Here is an 18,895-nt window from a genome sequence, read left to right on the forward strand (position 1 = left end):
CTATATGTTGCCAATTTGTACTTCCCAAGTGCTTAGTACAGTGCTCTGCACATAGTAAGTGCTCAATAAATATGATTGATGATGATGATGATGATGAATAATAATAATAATAATAATGGCATTTATTAAGTGCTTACTATGTGCAAAGCACTGTTCTAAGCACTGGGAGGATACAAGGTGATCAGGTTTTCCCACATGGGGCTCACAGTCTTCATCCCCAATTTACAGATGAGGTAACTGAGGCCCAGAGAAGTTAAGTGACTTGCCCAAAGTCACACAGCTGACAATTGGCGGAGCCGGGATAGGTTGTAAGCTCCGTGAGAGCAGGGATCATATCTATTTAGACTCCCAAGGTTTTAGTATGGTGTTCTGCACACAGTAAGTGCTCAAATTCCATGGATTGATGGGCTTCAAAGGTCTTCACCCTCTAACTCCTTTATATTTTCCGTCTCTCCCATTACATTTCCAGGCTCATGCCCTTCATTCAGGTGAGCCAGACCGACTCAATATCCTGTATATAATCCTGTCTTCAAACCGTCCCACACCCCGCCAATGCCTAGAAATCTAGAATGCATTTCTACTTCACTCCCCTGCTTCTGCCCCTAAGAAGGTCAAAGTCATTCTTTCAACACTGTACTTGGCACAAAGGAATCATTCAATCAATATAAATCACAAATGTATTTATTCCTGTCCACCGCACTTTTGTTCAGTTCTGCATTCGATTGAATGTTTCATTCATTATCTGTTGTTATTATTATCATTATCATTCATTATCTGTTATTTCATTCATTATTCATTATCAAAATCTGTTTCATTCATTCAGTTGTATTGAATGCTTACTGTGTGCAGAGCACTGTACTAAACGCTTGGGAAGTACAAGTCGGCAACATATAGAGACGGTCCCTACCCAACAATGGGCTCACAGTCTAGAAGGGCGAGACAGACAACAAAACAAAACATGTAGACAGGTGTCAAAATCGTCAGAACAAATAGAATTGAAGCTGTATGCACATCTTAGAACAGTGCTTTGCACATAGTAAGCGCTTAATAAATGCCATCATTATTACTATTATTATTAATAATAATATATTATTATTATTATTATTATTATTATTATTATTATTATTACTATTAGAGAAGCAGTGTGGCTCAGTGGAAAGAACACGGGCTTTTGAGTCAGAGGTCATGGGTTCGAATCCCAGCTCCTCCACATGTCTGCTGTGTGACCTTAGGCAAGTCACTTAACTTCTCTGAGCCTCAGTTCCCACATCTGTAAAATGAGGATTAAGACTGTGAGCCCCACGTGGGACAACCTGATCACCTTGTATCCCCCCAGCGCTTAGAATGGTGCTTTGCACATAGTAAGCGCTTAACAAATGCCATCATTATTATTATTATTATTACTATTATTATTAAAATAGAATAGTAAATATGTACAAGTAAAATAAATAGTGTAAGAAATCTGTATATATATATATATATATATATATATATATACATACAAGTGCTGTGGGGAGGGGAAGGAGGTAGGGTGGGGGGGATGAGGAGGAGAGGAAACGGGGGGCTCAGTCTGGGAAGGCCTCCTGGAGGAGGTGAGCTCTCAATCAATCAATCAATCGTATTTATTGAGTGCTTACTATGTGCAGAGCACTGTACTAAGCTCTCAGCAGGGCCTTGAAGGGAGGAAGAGAGCTAGCTTGGCAGATGTGGGGAAGGAGGGCATTCCAGGCCAGGGAGAGGACATGGGCCGGGGGTCGATGGCGGGACAGGAGAGAACGAGGCCCAGTGAGGAGATTAGCGGCAGAGGAGCGGAGGGTGCGGGCTGGGCTGGAGAAGGAGAGAAGGGAGGAGAGGTAGGAGGAAGCAAGGTGATGGACAGCCTCGAAGCCGAGAGTGATCTGTAAATATTTGTATGTCTGCCTCTCACAGTAGAGTGTACGCTCCCTATGGACAGTGAGCGTCACTTACTGGTTTTGTACTTCCCAAACACCTAATACAGTGCGTTGAACCAAGTGGGTGCCCAATCAATACTATTTGCTGCTACTCTTCCAATGTAAAACAGTTTTAAGTCCCCTGCACATAGACTGGGTCTTTTGATTCTGCTGCACTATTTCAAGAACTTAGTATGGTGCTCATATATGGTAGGGACTTAATAAATGCCACTGATTGAATAGTAATAGCTATAATAACAATAATAATAACAATTGTGGTGTTAAGTTCTTACCCTGTGCCAGTCACTGTACTAAATTCCAGTACAAGCAAGTCAGGTTGGACACAGTGTCCCACGTGGAGCGGCCTTAATCCCCATTTTACAGATGAGGTAACTGAGGCACAGAGAAGTTAAGTGGCTTGTCCAGAGCCTCACAGCAGGCAAGTGGCAGAATTGGGATTAGAACCCAGGTTCTCTGACTGGCAGGCCTGTGCACTTTCCACTAAGCCAAGATGTTTCCTCCTATTCAGAAGAAATCCTCTTTTGAATTCATTATGGATGGGTTCATTATGGACGGGCACAGATCAATCCTTTCAAAGTTAAACTTGAAACTGATAGGTTTCTTAGTAATGCATAATTCAAAACAGGGTTCCTGTTCTACTGTTGACTAGATGCTTGTCTGGCCTCACTAAAGGGAGAAGCGAAAAGAAACCTGTTTAGTTCCATTTAGCGTGTGATTCAAATGAGCAAGGTTTTACTTTTTCATTCTCATATAAGGACACATTCCTGCGAAACTGAGAAAATGCTTTTCTCCGGCCTGCGATATCAGATCGTAAAGAAGTTAACTCTGGACCGATGGTGAAAACTTTGAAAATGGCAGGAGCAAATCGAAAGTTCTGGCACTTAGCAAGTCCTTGGGCTTTGAAAGGAAAATAAAATGTTCAATAAATGTAGTCTGCTGCAGTGCAGCCCAGCCTGTTCTGAAGGAGGGATGTAGGGTTAGGTGAGGGCTGTTTGAAAATAAATGTAAGAGCACTTCTGGCTTTCACAAAGGGGGGGAGAAATGGAACTGGCAGAAGATGCGGGGAGAACGAAGGAAAGCAGTCATCGGGAAGGTTGGAAGGGGAGTATTGCTCAGCAAACGTGCTCTCCGTGGAGCCCGCTTACGGTACATTTTGTTTTGTCCGTACTCAAGTGGAAAGCATCATTTCTTAACCAGAAGTGTGTTCCTGTTTTGGCGAAGTCACCCGGTTCCAAAGAGAGGTCAGCGGTGAGGGAACACAAAAGATGGTCATCGGTCCAGTTTTCAGCTGGTCTGTCCTCTGCCGCTACCGTCTTTGTGGGGACGGCAGGCATCACAGACGTAGGAGTCCGCAAAGGGTATTCCGGTTTTCATCGAGTGCCTTCTGTGGTTAGTTAATCAGTGGTGCTTATTGAGCATCTTCTGTGTGCAGAGCACTGTGCTGAGCACTCTGCAGAGTACGTCCTATGGAGTTGGTTGATGCAATTCCTGTGCACTTGGGGCTTACGGTCTACAGGTGACGACGAATTAAAATAGATTAGGGATAGGGGAAATATGAATGTTTACAGAAGAATTATGGGGCTGGGGTGAGTGTCAAAGTGAGGAAGAGCACTGTGAGCCTGTTTTTGGGTAGCGACTGTATCTGTTGCCGATTTGTACTTCCCAAGCGCTTAATACAGTGCTCTGCACACAGTAAGCGCTCAGTAAATACAATGGAATGAATGAATGAATGCCGTCCCTGACCCACAGGAGGCAGAGACAGGTACCGAATCCCCATTTTACAGAGAAGTTAAGCGACCTGCCCAGAGCCACACAGTAAACAAGTGGCAGAGCTGGGATTCTTCGAGACTTTAAGCTCATTGTGGGCAGGGAATGTCTGTTTATAGTTGCATTGTTCTCTCCCAAGCGCTTTATGCAGTGCTTTGCACACAGTAAGTGCTCAATAAATACGACTGAATGAATGAACTTTGTTTTATTGTAGTCTCCCAAGAGCTTAGGGCAGTGCTCTGCACCCAGTAAGAACTCAATAAATACCATCTTCTAGACTGCGAGCCCGTTGTTGGGTAGGGACCGTCTCTCTATGTTACCAACTTGTATTTCCCAAGCACTTAGTACAGTGCTCTGCACACGGTAAGCGCTCAGTAAATACAATTGAATGAATGAATGAAAGTGCTTAAGGGATACACAGCCAAGTTAATAGCTGATGCAGAGGGGAGGGAGGATGGGGAATTAAAAGTAGTCTTAGAAGGCCTCTTTGAGGAGAGGTGATTTCAAGTGGGTTTTTGAAGGCGGGGAGAGTAGCGGACTGTCGGGCCTGAATGGGGAAGGAGTTCCAGGGCAAGGGTTCATTGGTGAGCTAGACAAGATCGAGGCACACTGAGTAAGTTGGTGATAGAGGCATGGGAAGTACGGGTTTAAATTGTAGGAGGTTAGCCAGGTTAGGTAGGAGGCATAGAGGTGATTGAGTACCTTAGAGCCAGTGGTAAAGAGTTTCTGTCTAGGGAGGGGAATGGGCAACCATGAGTGACCCTTTAAGGAGTGGGGAGCTATGGACTGAACGTATTTTCGGAACAACGATCCGGGCAGCAGAGCGAAGAGTGGAATGGAGAAGGGAGAGGTAGGATGCAGGGAGGTCAGCAAGGAGGCTGATGTTAAGGCAGAAAATAAGTGGTCCGGTCAGCCTGGTAGCAGCCTGGGTGGAGATGAAAGGGCGGAGTCTAAGAAATGTTGGGAAGGTAGACCCGACGAGATTTGGTGACATTGAATACGTTGGTGGAATGAGAGAAACGAGTTGAAGATAATGCTTGTGAGATGGGGAGGATAATAGTATTGTCTGCTGTGTTGGGAAAGGGTTGGAGTAGAAAGATAAGGAGTTCTGTTTTAGGACACGGCACAGAGCAAGCAACTGGCAGAGGTGGGATTAGAATCCAGGTCCTCTGACTCCCAAACCACTAGACCACACTCCTCCTTCCCTGGTCTGGGTAAAGGTTGGAACTAGGAGCTGTGGAGAGCAGAGACTCCTGGAGCATGCTGCTGGGGAGAGGCAGTGCCTCCTTTTGCTGTCTCCCCGTTAGACTGTAAGCTGCTTGTGGGCAGCGAGTGGAACTGCCAACTCTGTTGTATAGCACTTTTCCGAGCGTGCAGTACGGTCCCCTGCACACAGTGGACGCTCAATAAATTGTTGCTGATGATAAGTGGATGCTAGACAGCAGAGAGGGTACAGTTTTAGATGGAAAGGAGAGATTTGGCCTGAGGAGAAAACAGGTTAGAAGGATTAGGAATCTCAGCTTTGGAAGTCCTGGAACCAAAATCCCACCTCGTGAACTACATTTGGGTCCCTGCATGAAAATTGTTTTGGGATTTCATTTGGTAGATAAATGTTCTAAGGATGTGGTCTCCGCATTGACGTGGACAGGACATCACAATCCACACTTTGATCATTCAGATCTGCATTTACTATTACCTGCGATCCCTCCTTTTGCCATTAACTACTTTAGGTCCAGATACCTGCACTAAGGGCTGTAATTTTTTCCCCCTACAAAAATTGTAGAAGGGTTTTAGGAGGGTAAAGTTTTGTGCTTTCGGTGTGTTTTGGTTTTTTTTTTTTTACAATCAGTAGGTGTTGCTAATATTTCACCTTAGAGCAATGCCTTTTCAGCAGTTCGTGTTCGCTTTATCATTGCTTTGAGCTTGAAAGATAGTCTGGAAGGCCATCTGCCCATATTTCTTTCTTTCCAATTATGTGGAATATAATAGCTTCTTAGTTCAAGGGTCAGCAGCGTAGCACCCCTCCCTCACCTCGGCCTGGAGTGAGTGGCTACTGCGTATTGTGATGGGGCATGTGGATGAAGGGCCAGATTGGTTTGTAGTAAACTGGCATAAAATCTGAGAATCCTTACTACTAGGACTCTGCCAAAGAGCCTTCATTTTTAAAATTCATTAATAAAGTAGAGGGTACGGTGCTAGATTTTTATTGCCCGGAAAGGAAGATTGGCTGAAATAGAAATCATAAAAAATAAACTAAAAGGAGCCATGAGGTCCTCTAATCAATCTCCTAACTAAAATTCTGCTTCTGCACAAAATAATCTCAAAAAACTCATTAAATGATTTTCCTGAGTTCACAAATTTCAGGCATTGAGACTATTACCTACCATTTAATTTTGGCTTCATTTCTGAGTGACACCTCAACCTGCACCATAGCAACATTTTGTTGCTGTGAATTGTCATCCCTCGCTTGTCACGCACATCACACTAAAAAGAACTTGAAGCACCAAGCGAAGATGATCGTCTGGAAAAATGGTCCGAAGCATCAGATATGGATCCTGAGAGTGCTAGGAACCAGTTTAACCCTTTGAAAAGCAATATGATTTGTATCCTTGCGTTTGAAATTTTCATTTCTCTGATGACTTGAGGGTATGTCCTAATTTATGAATGTTTTCCTGGTGGAAAATTGAAGTTGAATAAAACCTGCTAATTTGGGGGTTCTGTTTTTCAACGAGGCAGCTGTGGGTGACCATCGGACTCTTAGTTTATCCCGATTCTCTTCAACCCTTCAGTTGCCTTCGACCCTGGGGGTGCAGCCCCTTCTCCAGGAAATGTTGTCTGTCTAACCTTGACCTCATGGACACCGTCCTTTCCTGGTTCTCATATCTCTTTCTCCGCTCCTCCTCATTCACTTTCGCAGGCCCAGGCAGTCAGTCAGTTAAATCAGTGGCATTTAAGGAGTGCTTACTGGTTGCAGAGCACTGGGAGAGTACAGTACAACAGAGCTGACAGACACGTTCCCTGCCGACAACGAGCTTACAGTCTAGAGGAGGAGACACACTAACAGAAAAAAGTAAATTACGGATATGTATTTAAATGTTGTGGGGCTGAGGATGGGGTGAATACCCAGTGCCCAAAGAGTACATTTCCAGGTGCGGAGGTGAGACGCAGAAGGGAGAGGAAGGTGGGCAAAAAGAGGGTTTAATTGGGGAAGGCCTCTTGAGAGGAAGTGTGACCTTAATAAAGCTTTGAAGGTGGGGATTGTGGTGGTCTGGGATCCGGGCACAGTGAGGCAGACTCTGCTAAAGGAGCAAAGTATGTGGGCTGGGCTGTTATAGGAGATCATTCTCTCCTTCTCCAGCCCAGCCCGCACCCTCCGCTCCTCTGCCGCTAACCTCCTCACCGTACCTCGTTCTCGCCTGTCCCGCCGTCGACCCCCGGCCCACGTCCTCCCCCTGGCCTGGAATGCCCTCCCTCCGCCCATCCGCCAAGCTAGCTCTCTTCCTCCCTTCAAAGTCCTCCTGAGAGCTCACCTCCTCCAAGAGGCCTTCCCAGACTGAGCCCCCTTTTTCCTCTCCTCCCCATCCCCCCTGCTACTTCCCTCCCCTCCCCACAGCACCTGTATATATGTTTGTACAGATTTATTACTCTATTTTACTTGTACATATTCACTAGTCTATTCATTTTGTTAATGATGTGCATTTAGCTTTAATTCTATTTGTTCTGACGACTTGACACCTGTCCACGTGTTTTGTTGTCTATCTCCCCCTTCTAGACTGTGAGCCCGTTGCTGGGTAGGGACCGTCTCTATATGATGCCAACTTATACTTCCCAAGAGCTTAGTACAGTGCTCTGCACACAGTAAGCGCTCAATAAATACGATTGAATGAATGAAGGGGCGAGCTGATTGAGTATCTGGAGTGTCTATTTGATGTGGAGGTGGGTGGCAACCACTGGAGGTTATTGAAGAGTGGGAAGTGGACTGAATTTTTTTTTTGGAAAATGATCCGGACAGCAGAGTGAAAAATGGACTGGAGTGGGAAGAGATAGGAGGCAGGAGGTCTATTTGGAGGCAGATGCAGTATCAAGGTGGTAGGAGGAGAGGGTGGATTACGGCAGTGTCGTGTAGATAGAACTGCTAGGATTTGGTGACAAATTGGCTTTGTGGGTTGTGCGTGAGAGAGAAGTCAGTGATAATGCTAAGGTTGCAGGATCCAGCCCTCTAACTGGGAGTCTCTCAAGGCTCAATTCTGAGTCCCCTTCTATTCTCCATGTACATTCACTCCCTTGGAGAACGCATTTGTTCCTACAGCTTCAGGTCACTTCAAAACCTCCCTCTCCAGCCCTGACCTCTCTCCCTCTCTCCTGTAGTCTCACACTTCCTCTCGCCTGTGGGACATCTCCATTCAAAATTAGCACGTTCAAAACAGAAATCTTCAACTTTCCACCCAAACCATCTCCTCCCACTGACTCTCCCATCCACACCCCTATCCTCCCTGTTCATAAGCTTGACATTCTCCTAGACTCACCTCTCTCATTCCAGTCCCGGCTCTGCCACTTATCAGATCTGTGACTCTGGGCAAGTCGCTTAACTTCACTGTGCCTCAGTTCCCTCATCTGCAAAATGGAGAATAATACTGTGAGCCCCACCTGGGACAACCTGATGATCTTGTATCTGTCCCAGCGCTTAGAACAGTGCACGGCGCATAGTAAACGCTTAACAAATACCATCATTGTTATTATTACTGTTATTATTCCACGCACAGATTTGATCTGTCACCAAATCCTGATAGCTGTATCTTTGCAACATCTCTAGAATCTGTTCCATCAAAACTGCTACCACATGGATCCAAGCACTTATCATATTTCACCTCAGCTATTGCACCAGCCTCCACGCTGACCTTCCTGCTCCCATCTTCCCCCCACAGTCCTTACTTCACTTGGCTGCCTGGTTAATATTCTTAAAAAATTGTTCTTCACACATTCCCTCACTCAGAAAACCACCAGTAGTTGCCCATCCATGTACCCAAAAGAATCTCTGTAGTATATAGGCTGTTAGGCATTGTCATCTGTGGCTTACCTCTCTTTCCCCCCACTCTATTCTTCCTCCATCTTGTGTCACCGATGCATTTGGGTCTGTCCTCCCTAAGCACTTGGACACCCTTCCCACCTCCTTATTCCCTGCTTCGTCCCATCTCTGTAATTTAGTTTTAACGTCTATCTCCCCTCTAGACTGTAAACTTGTGAGGACAGGGATTGTGTGTACTAACTCCATTGTATAGAATTCTCCCAAGCGCTTAGTACAGTCCTCTGTGCATAAGTGATCAATAAATATCATTGATTTATAGGAGTTAACCTGCCTCATTGGGGGGAAATTTTAGACCATGGGGAAAATAAAACGTTTGCAACTACCATAAAATTCCTGCCAACATATAATTTTCCTAGGTTTCACCACACAGCTTTGTCAAACTTTGAATCAATAGCCTCTTAAGTAAACTTGATTGGCGTTCCCGCAACACAAACCTGCAATTCAAATTCATGAACAAAAGCTTTCTCGAAATGGCGTTGTGATTCCCAGCCTAGACAGGACAGTGAACAGTCTATAGCAGAACTGGAAACAGCGGTCCCTATTGTGGAAGTGAAAATATAAGCTCTCTGATTTCCATTTGTGCTTCCTATTTAGCGGCGTATGATTTGCAAAAGGATTGTGCTCTCGCCTGTTGCGTTTAATGTCAGAAACAAGTACCTGACACATAGTGAACGCTTAACAGATACCTTAAGAAAAAAGCCAAGTGCCTGTAATATCACTTTTTGTGACTCATTTTAGAAATTCAAAAAAATAAATTGAAATGGTAGAGCGTGATGTTAGGCTTCACGGGGCGGCTCCATTTTTGTCTCCTTTTTTTTTTTTTTTCTAAATTGAGATTATTGGCTAATTCAGATACATTTTTTCTTTAAGGCTGAAGAACGACAAAGCTTTGCGCCTAAACATTATAGGTAAGTGGTTGTTATCTGGTTCTAAAATTAAATGAAAAAATAGTTTACAAGCCCCCAAACCTTCCCTAGCAGAAATGCGGAACTAATATTTTACTAGCAAGACTTTTCTGCATTCAGTTTGACTTCTGCAGGGAAATTCTGCTAATTTTGTCCCTTTTGTGCAGAAACTTAAGGGTTATTGTTGGGTTTGGCCAGGATAACGTTCAGGCCTAATATGGGTCAGATTACCAACCCTCCCTCACACAGACCTAATTAAATAATTGCTATCCATTCCCAAATGTGCCATTCATGTTGCCTTGGAAAACATTTCTTCTGTGTTTTTTCAAGGAATGGCAGAATCCCTCCAGGTAGTAGAGTGCTCACAGTAGACATAATCCTTCCTGGAACTATCCACGTATTAACCGTTTGTTACTATTCTGAGATATAAGGTTCTTAATGACAGTTTTCCATTTTGTTTGCTAAACTGTTACCGAGGTGTCTGCAAGGAAGCACTGGATGGCATATGCTGGCACGGTGGGCGAAAGGATCTCGCAGACATCGTCTGTGGTGGCCTTAAGACACAATTACATCAGTAGCCCTTAAATGATTTACTTGGCGTGTCACACTTTTTTTCATCAGATAATGTTAGGGTTTCTTGGATATAGTCAATAATTGCAAACTGGTGCTTTTTCCAAACAAATATTTTGGGCCCTGTTATGTTGTATAGTTTCCTATCTGCTCAAAACTTGTATTCTATTAAAGAATGTGTCACAAGGGGACCGAGAAAACAGTAAGCAAGAAACGCTGCATTAACCACCACTCCACCCAAAGATTAAATAGGACCAAAGTTCCACCAGGTTTCCTCCATAAACTTCACATCCACACTGCTCTGTTTTAATGTTAAGGTCCACTTTTGTGACCATTTAAAAATGCTTGATAGTCATCCTTGATTACCTGGGTTTAGAAGCAGCGTGGCTCAATGGAAAGAGCACGGGCTTTGGAGTCAGAGGTCCGGGGTTCAAATCAAGGCTCCGTCACTTGTCAGCTGTGTGACTTTGGGCAAGTCACTTAACTTCTCTGTGCCTCAATTGCCTCATCTGTAAAATGGGGATGAAGACTGTGAGCCCCCCGTGGGACAACCTGATCACCTTGTAACCTCCCCAGTGCTTAGAACAGTGCTTTGCACATAGTAAGTGCTTAAGAAATGCCATTATTATTTAGGAGAAGCAGCGTGGCTCAGTGGAAAGAGCCCGGGCTTTGGAGTCAGAGGTCATGGGTTCAAGCCCCGGCTCCTCCAATTGTCAGCTGTGTGACTTGGGGCAAGTCACTTCACTTCTCTGTGCCTCAGCTACCTCATCTGTAAAATGGGGATTAAGACTGTGAGCCCCCCGTGGGACAACCTGATCACCTTGTAACTTCCCCAGCGCTTAGGACAGTAAGCGCTTAATAAATGCCATTATTATTATTATTATTATTATTATAAACCAACTCGTAGTAGTCCTGAGTGTAATACAGTGTTTGCCTTTGCCTTTAGGTGAAAAACTGCAGTGGTTCCAAAATCACCTTGATCCCAGCAAGTCCGGGTACACAAAGAAAGAAGCATGTGAACTAATTGAGAGGTAAGAGCCGGGGGGTTAGTGGATCTAGGTTGAGATACCCTCAGGTAAATCATCACTGAAGAGACGAAACCAGAAATCCTTAGGATTTACTTCCTCCTCTCGTAAGAGATTTATTAAACGCCAGGGATTTGGGCTCCCTTCCAGGTGACTTTGACAACCCTTCCCTGTCTGTCCGTGTTTTCACGGCTCAGGGCGGGACTACAAGTGGGATGAGGTGCTGGGGAGGTGTTTCTCTAAAACAGAAATAGGGCATTCATCTTGGAATGTCGTACCTTTTTTTTTAAAAAATGATATTCGTTAAGCGCTTAGTACTTAGTGAATAGAGCACAGACCTGGAAATCCACATGACTTGGGTTCTTCTCCCGGTTCCACCACTTGTCTGCTGTGTGACCGTTGGCAGGTCATTTCACTTCTGGCTCTCATTACCTCATCTGTAAAATGGAGATTTAGACTGTGATCCCCATGTGGGACCCGGACTGTGTATCCCCCTCTCCATCCCCCGCATCTTACCTCCTTCCCTTCCCCACAGCACCTGTATATGTGTATATACGTTTGTACATATTTATTACTCTATTAATTTATTTACTTTACTTGTACCTATCTATTCTATTTTATTTTGTTAGTATGTTTGCTTTTGTTCTCTGTCTCCCCCTTCTAGACTGTGAGCCCACTGTTGGGTAGGGACTGTCTCTATATGTTGCCAGCTTGTACTTCCCAAGCGCTTAGTACAGTGCTCTGCACACAGTAAGTGCTCAATAAATACGATTGATTGATTGATTGATTGATTATTCACCCTAGCGCGTAGTATAGTGCCTGGAACACAGTTTGTGCTTAGGAATTATTATTGTTATTAACAGTGCTCAGCGCTTAGAAGAGTGCTTGGCACATAGTAGGCGGAAGAGTGCTTGGCACATAGTAGGCGCTTAACAAATACCATTATTATTATTATTATTATACACACAATTATGATTATGTGTCAAGCACTCTTCTAAGTGCTGGAGTGGCTACAAGTTTATCAGGTTGGAAACATTCCCTGTCCCAAGTGGGGCTCAGCCTAAATTGGAGGGAGGAGGATTTAATCCCCATTCTACAAATGAGGAAACTGAGGTATAGAGAAGGTAAGTGACTTGCCCAAGGTCACACAGCAGGCAGCTGGTAGAGCCAGTATTAGAACCCAGGTTCTCTCGCTCTCAGGCCTGTGCTTTTTGCACTGGGTTAAGCGGCTCCTCAGGCATAACTCCCTCAGAATATTCTAAGTCAGGGACTTCCTGTACCAATCAATCAGTGGTATTTATTGAGCACTTACCGTGTGCAGAGCACTGGACTAAAAACCCGGGAGAGTACACAGGAACCGGGTGATTGAGATACAGGTCAGGAGGAAGCCGAGCAAGAGGCAAGGTGGTAGAAGTTGCCTGGCAGAGGCAGTGATGAGGATGATAATGGTGTTTGCTAAGCGCTTAACTGCGTGCCAAGCACCGTTCTAAGCGCTGTGCCGGCTGGACAGTGAGAGTGAATGCTTTGGGCTTCACCAGAATCAGCTGGGAAAGGGATGTGGAGCCCGGGCCAGAGTTTGGATTATTGCAATCCGCCCGTGTATCGTCATCTGGGAGTGAAAAAACAGAACGGGAAGTTAAAACCTACCCAAAGAACGCCCAGCGTGAATATTATTTCCGAAACGATGGAAAGCCTGCAGCTAAGCCTGCTTTCTTAATTTTCAGTTACATACATCGGTTCAGCAGCGAACTGGAGCAGATCGAGTTGCGAAACAGCATTAAAGGCAGGCAGGGACGGCAACACTGTTCCCGGGAAGCCACCATCAGACAGACCATGGAACGAGAATGGCGGCTGTACGAGGGATACGGGCTGGGTACGTCTCATACGCTTCCCCAAAAACCAACTTGTTGGCTGTAGCTTCTGTCACTGGATTTAGTCCTTGGGCTGCCCGTCAGTGTAATCTCTACGCTTGCATAATAGGAGAATAGCGTGTTTTGTCGCAGTCTAGTATGGCCCGTCCTCCTGAAGCTAATATAAATTCTTACCTTTTCCAGAGATTCCTGATATTGTGAATGCAAAGCATCTGAAAACTTTCAGGTGCGTATCTATTGTCTAAATTCTAATTCTGGGGATGTGTAGGACTTGGCGTATGATCCGTGGGTGTTTTCAAGGCTATGATTGATGGGAAGATTATTTTTCCAGGTAAAATGAAGCGTTTTGAAAGAATTAGTGGGTTGTCTGCCTCAGTGCCACCAGCAAGAGGAGAGTTTAAGGGGATTTCATTTGTCCAGTTGTTCAGGCAGATTGTTAGGAAAATAGTATTTCCGAAAATGAATCTATTTTTAAATCCCCGCAGCACGGATATGGAGTACTGTGCCGTATGGTCTGAGGTTTCGGGTAATTGAGTCATATTTTCATATTTCTTGGTGGAAAAATGCCTCTAAGAAAATGGCTTTTGAAAAAACCGACCCAGGCAGTTCAACATTGCTAATATTATTCTGAATGTAGGCCTTCTAATGAACAGTGTCATACTGAGGCAAGGTAATATTTCCTGAAAGCAACAAAAACATCATGTCCTTGATTTAAATTTAACATTTCTCCTACAGACAAAGAAACTTGGGCATTAATGACCATTTTTAGCATCCTGAAAGCTGAGTTAGGATACGTATCTGAATTTCACTTATCTGTTTCACAGATCAAGTCATCATTAAGTTGTTACCCCTGAAACAAACAAACAAAAAATCAACGCAGGAAAGGAAAAAACAAGGAAAGGAACAAAGCATTTTGCGTTTAAACATTACGATCCTTTGGGCAGGCCTTCTTTTGTTTCTTCAGTGGCAGGGAATATGTCGGCCAGCATTATTGTATAGTACTCTCCCAAATGCTTATTAGTACAGTAGAGAAGCAGCGTGGCTCAGTGGAAAGAGCCTGGGCTTTGGAATCAGAGGTCACGGGTTCAAATCCTGGCTCCACAACTCGTCAGCTGTGTGACTTTGGGCTAGTCACGTAACTTCTCTGGGCCTCAGTTACCTCATCTGTAAAATGGGGATTAACACTGTGAGCCCCACGGGGGACAATCTGATCACCTTGTAAATTCCCCAGCGCTTAGAACAGTGCTCTGCACATAGTAAGCACTTAACAAATGCCATTATTATTATTATTATTATTACAGTGCCCTGCCCATAGTAAGCGCTCAGGAAATACCAATGATTGATTGATTCAACCCAAAGCCACGCAGACTGATTTTGAGCAGCGGCTCAACTGTGTCAGAAGTGGAAAGCGATGTTCATTTGAATCAAAAAAATCAGGCACGGGATGCAGACGTCCATCTTACGTGGCTCCCATAAACCGAGGGACGAGTTCCGCCCCCTCCGCAAAGGCGAAGGACCAGCAACGCTGGTCTGCAGTCAGTGTCCTGTTTTCGCAGAAGTACGGAAAAGACAAAACAAAACATTTCCAGGAGGCCAAATACTGATAATTAGCTAGCTACTTGTAGAGTTTAACCACAGCCTCGGGGGTTTTTGCACTCCCCAGTTGTGCCCGGGTACTTAATCAATCAATATTCTTTATTGAGTACTTACTGTGTGCAGATCACTGTGAGAAGTGCTTGGGAGAGTACAGTGTAATGGAGTTATACTGCCCACAAGGAGTTTTATTTAATCGTTATTCCAGGTCTTATCCTTCATTTCATGCCACCGCAGACATGACACTCGTAAGTCGCAATGTAAAAATCCCTGATTCCAGGGGTGCTGGTGCAAGATGACAGAATATTACATCTTAAATCACTGATGGAACATCTTAAGGCAGTCAAATTTTCCTTGAAGGTTTTCCATCCAACTAAAGACAAGCCAGACACACTGTTCTAAGTCGATGAGGTCTGACAAGGTCAAACTAGGAAGTAGCTTGACTGTTGGAGTGTGTTACTGATGGAGGTGTAGAATAGTTCCAATCGTTTGTACACAAAGCCAAATACTAATATACGAAGTTCGGACACTTCAGCTTCATTGTTGGGATTTCCATATCTGTAAATGGTGTTCTCTGAGTTTTGGTTTGTTTTTTTTTTTTCCTTTCTTTCCTTTCACTTAGGGAATGGGATTTTGATCTAAAGAAGCTGCCAAACATTAAGATGAGAAAATTTTGTGCTAATGATGCAGTTTCCAAAAGGAAGAAAAATATAGTAATAGAGGAAGAACCAGGTGGTGAAAAAGTTGAAGACATAAGCATGTTAGATGTCATGGAGGAGCAGAATTCAGCTCACAAAGATTGATTCTGGTGAACTTGGATTGAGCGGGAACAGCCTTCAAGTTCCACACAGCTGCAGGGAGACAGGTTTACAAATTCTCCAGCCTATTCTAAAATGACTAATAAGGTTTGTTCATACAGCCTTAACGATAACCTTAAGTAGTTTTCAGCACCTCCAAAAGAAAATGTTAGAAATGTTCCCATTTGTGCAATCAAAAAGGAGAGAGATTTTAGTTCATTGTAGAGTTCACAGAAAGGAAATAATTTTAAATAAATTAGTTGCCATTTTTGACTAAGTACTTTATAACCATCTCTACTCCTAAAATGAAATCTTTTCCCCAGAGTCTCCTTTTTTTGTATGCTCTCTGCCAAAGGACTTTTAGGTCTAGCGTGAAGGGTGCAATTCCTATTAATAAGTTCACTTGTTTTTTTTGTGTGTGCTTGGATTTTTCCATCATGAACAATAAATAATATTTCTCTTTTAAAAACACCATTGCAAGAACGATGTTGAGCCCTTTTTTTTTTGCTTTCACTTTGGTTTCATGTCAGTGAAGTTAGTCCTATTGCTCAGGGAAGACTAGAGTCTTTCATGAACAATGGTAACTTTCAGGTGTCGAGCATCACTAGACTCTTGCGTATGTAGTTTCATTCTTTCCTGTTAAGAGAATTGTTTCTGAGGTGAAAAATCCTGATCTGTGATGTGAGCTAGGCCCAGTTGACAACATAACGATTTATTTATTCTACTCCTGTTTGTAATCCCCAAAGCATTTACAAATAAAATTTATTTTCAAAATAGTTATTTTAAAGGTTTTGAGTTGTGTATCCATATTCGTGTCCAGGCACAGTACGAACAGCGTTTGGTTTGTGAATAATTGTGGTCTGTTTTAAGAGCTTATTTTCTCCCCGAGCACTGTAGTAATTACTGGGATAGATTCAAGCTAATCAATACGGACACAGTCCCTGTCCCACATGGGGCTCCGTAATGAGCTAAAGAGCTTTATGGTCACATCAAAGACTTGGATGTTTCAGGCCAGTAAATACTATCTTTTAAATGTGATTATTCCCAAATAATCAGGCCCTGGTCACTAGAGCGGGTACTAATTATTCTCCTGGGAGCCTGGTGGCTTTGTAAACTAAACGCAGTGGGGAGTTAACTGTCCTATAATGAGAGTATTGTGTTCTGGCAAAATCCGCAGACCTTAGTACTTACCTGTCCCCAAATCCCAGGCATTTTTACCAACAATTCCTTTCAGGAGCCCAGCATCCTGAGTTCGAACAGGCTCATGCCAGCAGGAGAGGGTCATAGCCAAAATGCACATGTTCTGGCGATCTGTGGTGCCAATGGAGAAGGATAATCAACCTCGACTCTGAAAAAGCCGATTCGCCATGGGCCACCCATTCTTGTCCCACTTTGATGTATGTTATTTTTCCTAAAATCTTTCGTGTGCTTACGGTTTTGGGTCATTTTTACTGATACATTTTTCTAACTCATTACAGATAAAATTCACAAGATCCTTGATTTAGAAGAAGTTATGTGGTCCTTCTTGTCAGCATTAGAGAAGGGAACGGGCCCAGCTCCAGACTTCCTCCATCCTTTTCCTCTGGTTGGGGAACTAGCTGGTAGGAAATAGAAGTAAATAGGTGGTTTGGTTACATGCGGATTTGTTTTCTTTAAACGTTACTGGAAAAATTCGATTTAATCCATTTTGCATTGAAAAATTAGCACCGAAGAGTTGTAAAATTAACAATCTTCTGGCCAGTAACGATCTTAGTCCAAGAAAAAGTTCTATGTTAATATAACAGCAGTCATTTCTCCCATTCAGTGAGCCCATGCAACTGGTTCTCACTTGGAAAACTTTTTTTTTCCTTTAAGAAAGGTATCTTTCTACACAGCAAAACTCTTCAGCGAGAAAACATTAAGAGGAATGCTTTAGCCTAAAAAGCTTGAAACGGAAAAACCCTCCAGCCAGAAAGAGGCTTGAGGAAATAAATTTGACCAACAAATTATAGAAAGGTACAGAAGTTTGGGTCACGTGTTTAATGTACAAATGTTTTCTTCCACAGATAACTGTACTCTTTTTCATTTGTCTTAGTTCACATTAGTCCACAAAACATCAAGTATTTTTTTTTAACGAAAGAAAATTGGCTAAAAGAAAAATAGCAAAACCCTGCAGACCCAAGAATTGCACACCAACACATTTTCCTCTTGTTTCAGCCTAGTGTTCTGTCTGGGATGAGGGCGGTCAGCTGGGAGGAAGCTCTGCTCCCCAAGGTAACAGCGTTTCCCGTTTGCCGAAGAAATAGCACCTAAGGGGGATACCGTGTGTTCTGTAATGACTTGGTAATAAGGATAGGAAAAAAGAAAGCCTCACTTTGTTCCAAAATTCTCATTTTAATTGGAGAAGCACAAAAAGATAAGCATGTCAATGTAGTATTCTGAAATAATCAGTTTATTCAATTTTCCCCAACTTTTCCTTGCAACAGGGAGCTAGTTTTCCAAGTAAATGGAATACAGACATTTCTGTGTACTCAATCTATTCCCTTGGGCACCTTTTTTGCAAAAAAGCATTTACAGAAGGTGGCTTAGCAGCTAATGCTGTCTTTTTGAGAGCCGAATGTATTGAAAGTGCAGCTCAGGGTTAAGCACCAATCCTTTGGCTTCCGGTGGCTCTCACCCCAAGTGTCTTATGTTTTGCTAAAGGTCCTTTGGAGCTTTAAGTGTCGATGTAAGTTAGTTTTAGTAGTAAAGCACCCCCGCCAAAAAATAATGTCGATGAAGGAAATTGCTGCTGCAACCGGCCATACAGCTTTCCCCATGAAATGCGTAATGCTCTCGTGGACTTACGGTGTTAGAAGAGTTCGGAAAATTCAAGATATCTCCAAGGAGAAGATCCAAGATTTTGACCGGATCTTTTCCTTCAACAATAATGCCCTCTTTCAAAAAGTTTTTATCACTGGACGTGACTGGGAATTCAACAAACTTTTTTTTTTTTTTTTAAATGCTTCTTTTGGGAGTACTTATGTTAGACTTTGTCCCTTGATTTTTCAACCTCCAGCAACAGCATTGGAAGGCTGTTAAGGGCAAGTATCAAATGCAACCAATTAGAAACCAAACAATTTCAAAGGATTAACAATTACTGCCATCTGCAAATAAAAACAAAAACAAAAAAGCACTGTTAGATTTTAGTTTAAGCTGTTCTTGTCGGAAGGTGTGAACCCCCAAGTATACCACTCCCTCCTCATTTTGAGAAGAACGCAATTGCAAAACAAGGGTTACGGGGGTGTTCTGCATAGATGGCGATTGCAGAATGAAGCCGGCATCTTGAAGATGCAAGACGACAACCAGAG

The 18,895-nt window shown here is 43.4% G+C and overlaps 1 protein-coding gene across 3 annotated transcripts in view; it reads left to right on the forward strand.

The window, feature by feature from the left end:
* Positions 1-18,895, forward strand: part of TMA16 (translation machinery associated 16 homolog) — a 36,780-nt gene extending 17,885 nt beyond the window's left edge. The window contains exons 3-10 of one of the 3 annotated variants that reach the window (XR_005453379.1): positions 9,676-9,713; positions 11,227-11,311; positions 13,030-13,178; positions 13,360-13,402; positions 15,392-15,674; positions 16,801-17,561; positions 17,763-17,819; positions 18,842-18,895. Coding sequence is in view for 1 of the 3 variants with exons in the window: in XM_038754946.1 (XP_038610874.1) it covers positions 9,676-9,713; positions 11,227-11,311; positions 13,030-13,178; positions 13,360-13,402; positions 15,392-15,572 (496 nt within the window). In the remaining 2 variants the exon portion in view is untranslated. Of the gene's footprint in view, positions 1-9,675; positions 9,714-11,226; positions 11,312-13,029; positions 13,179-13,359; positions 13,403-15,391; positions 16,347-16,800; positions 17,820-18,841 lie in introns of those variants that run through there. The other 2 variants (XR_005453378.1, XM_038754946.1) reach the window with 2 other exon arrangements.

Source organism: Tachyglossus aculeatus, chromosome 12 (genome assembly GCF_015852505.1).
Source record: "Tachyglossus aculeatus isolate mTacAcu1 chromosome 12, mTacAcu1.pri, whole genome shotgun sequence".
NCBI lineage: Eukaryota > Metazoa > Chordata > Mammalia > Monotremata > Tachyglossidae > Tachyglossus > Tachyglossus aculeatus.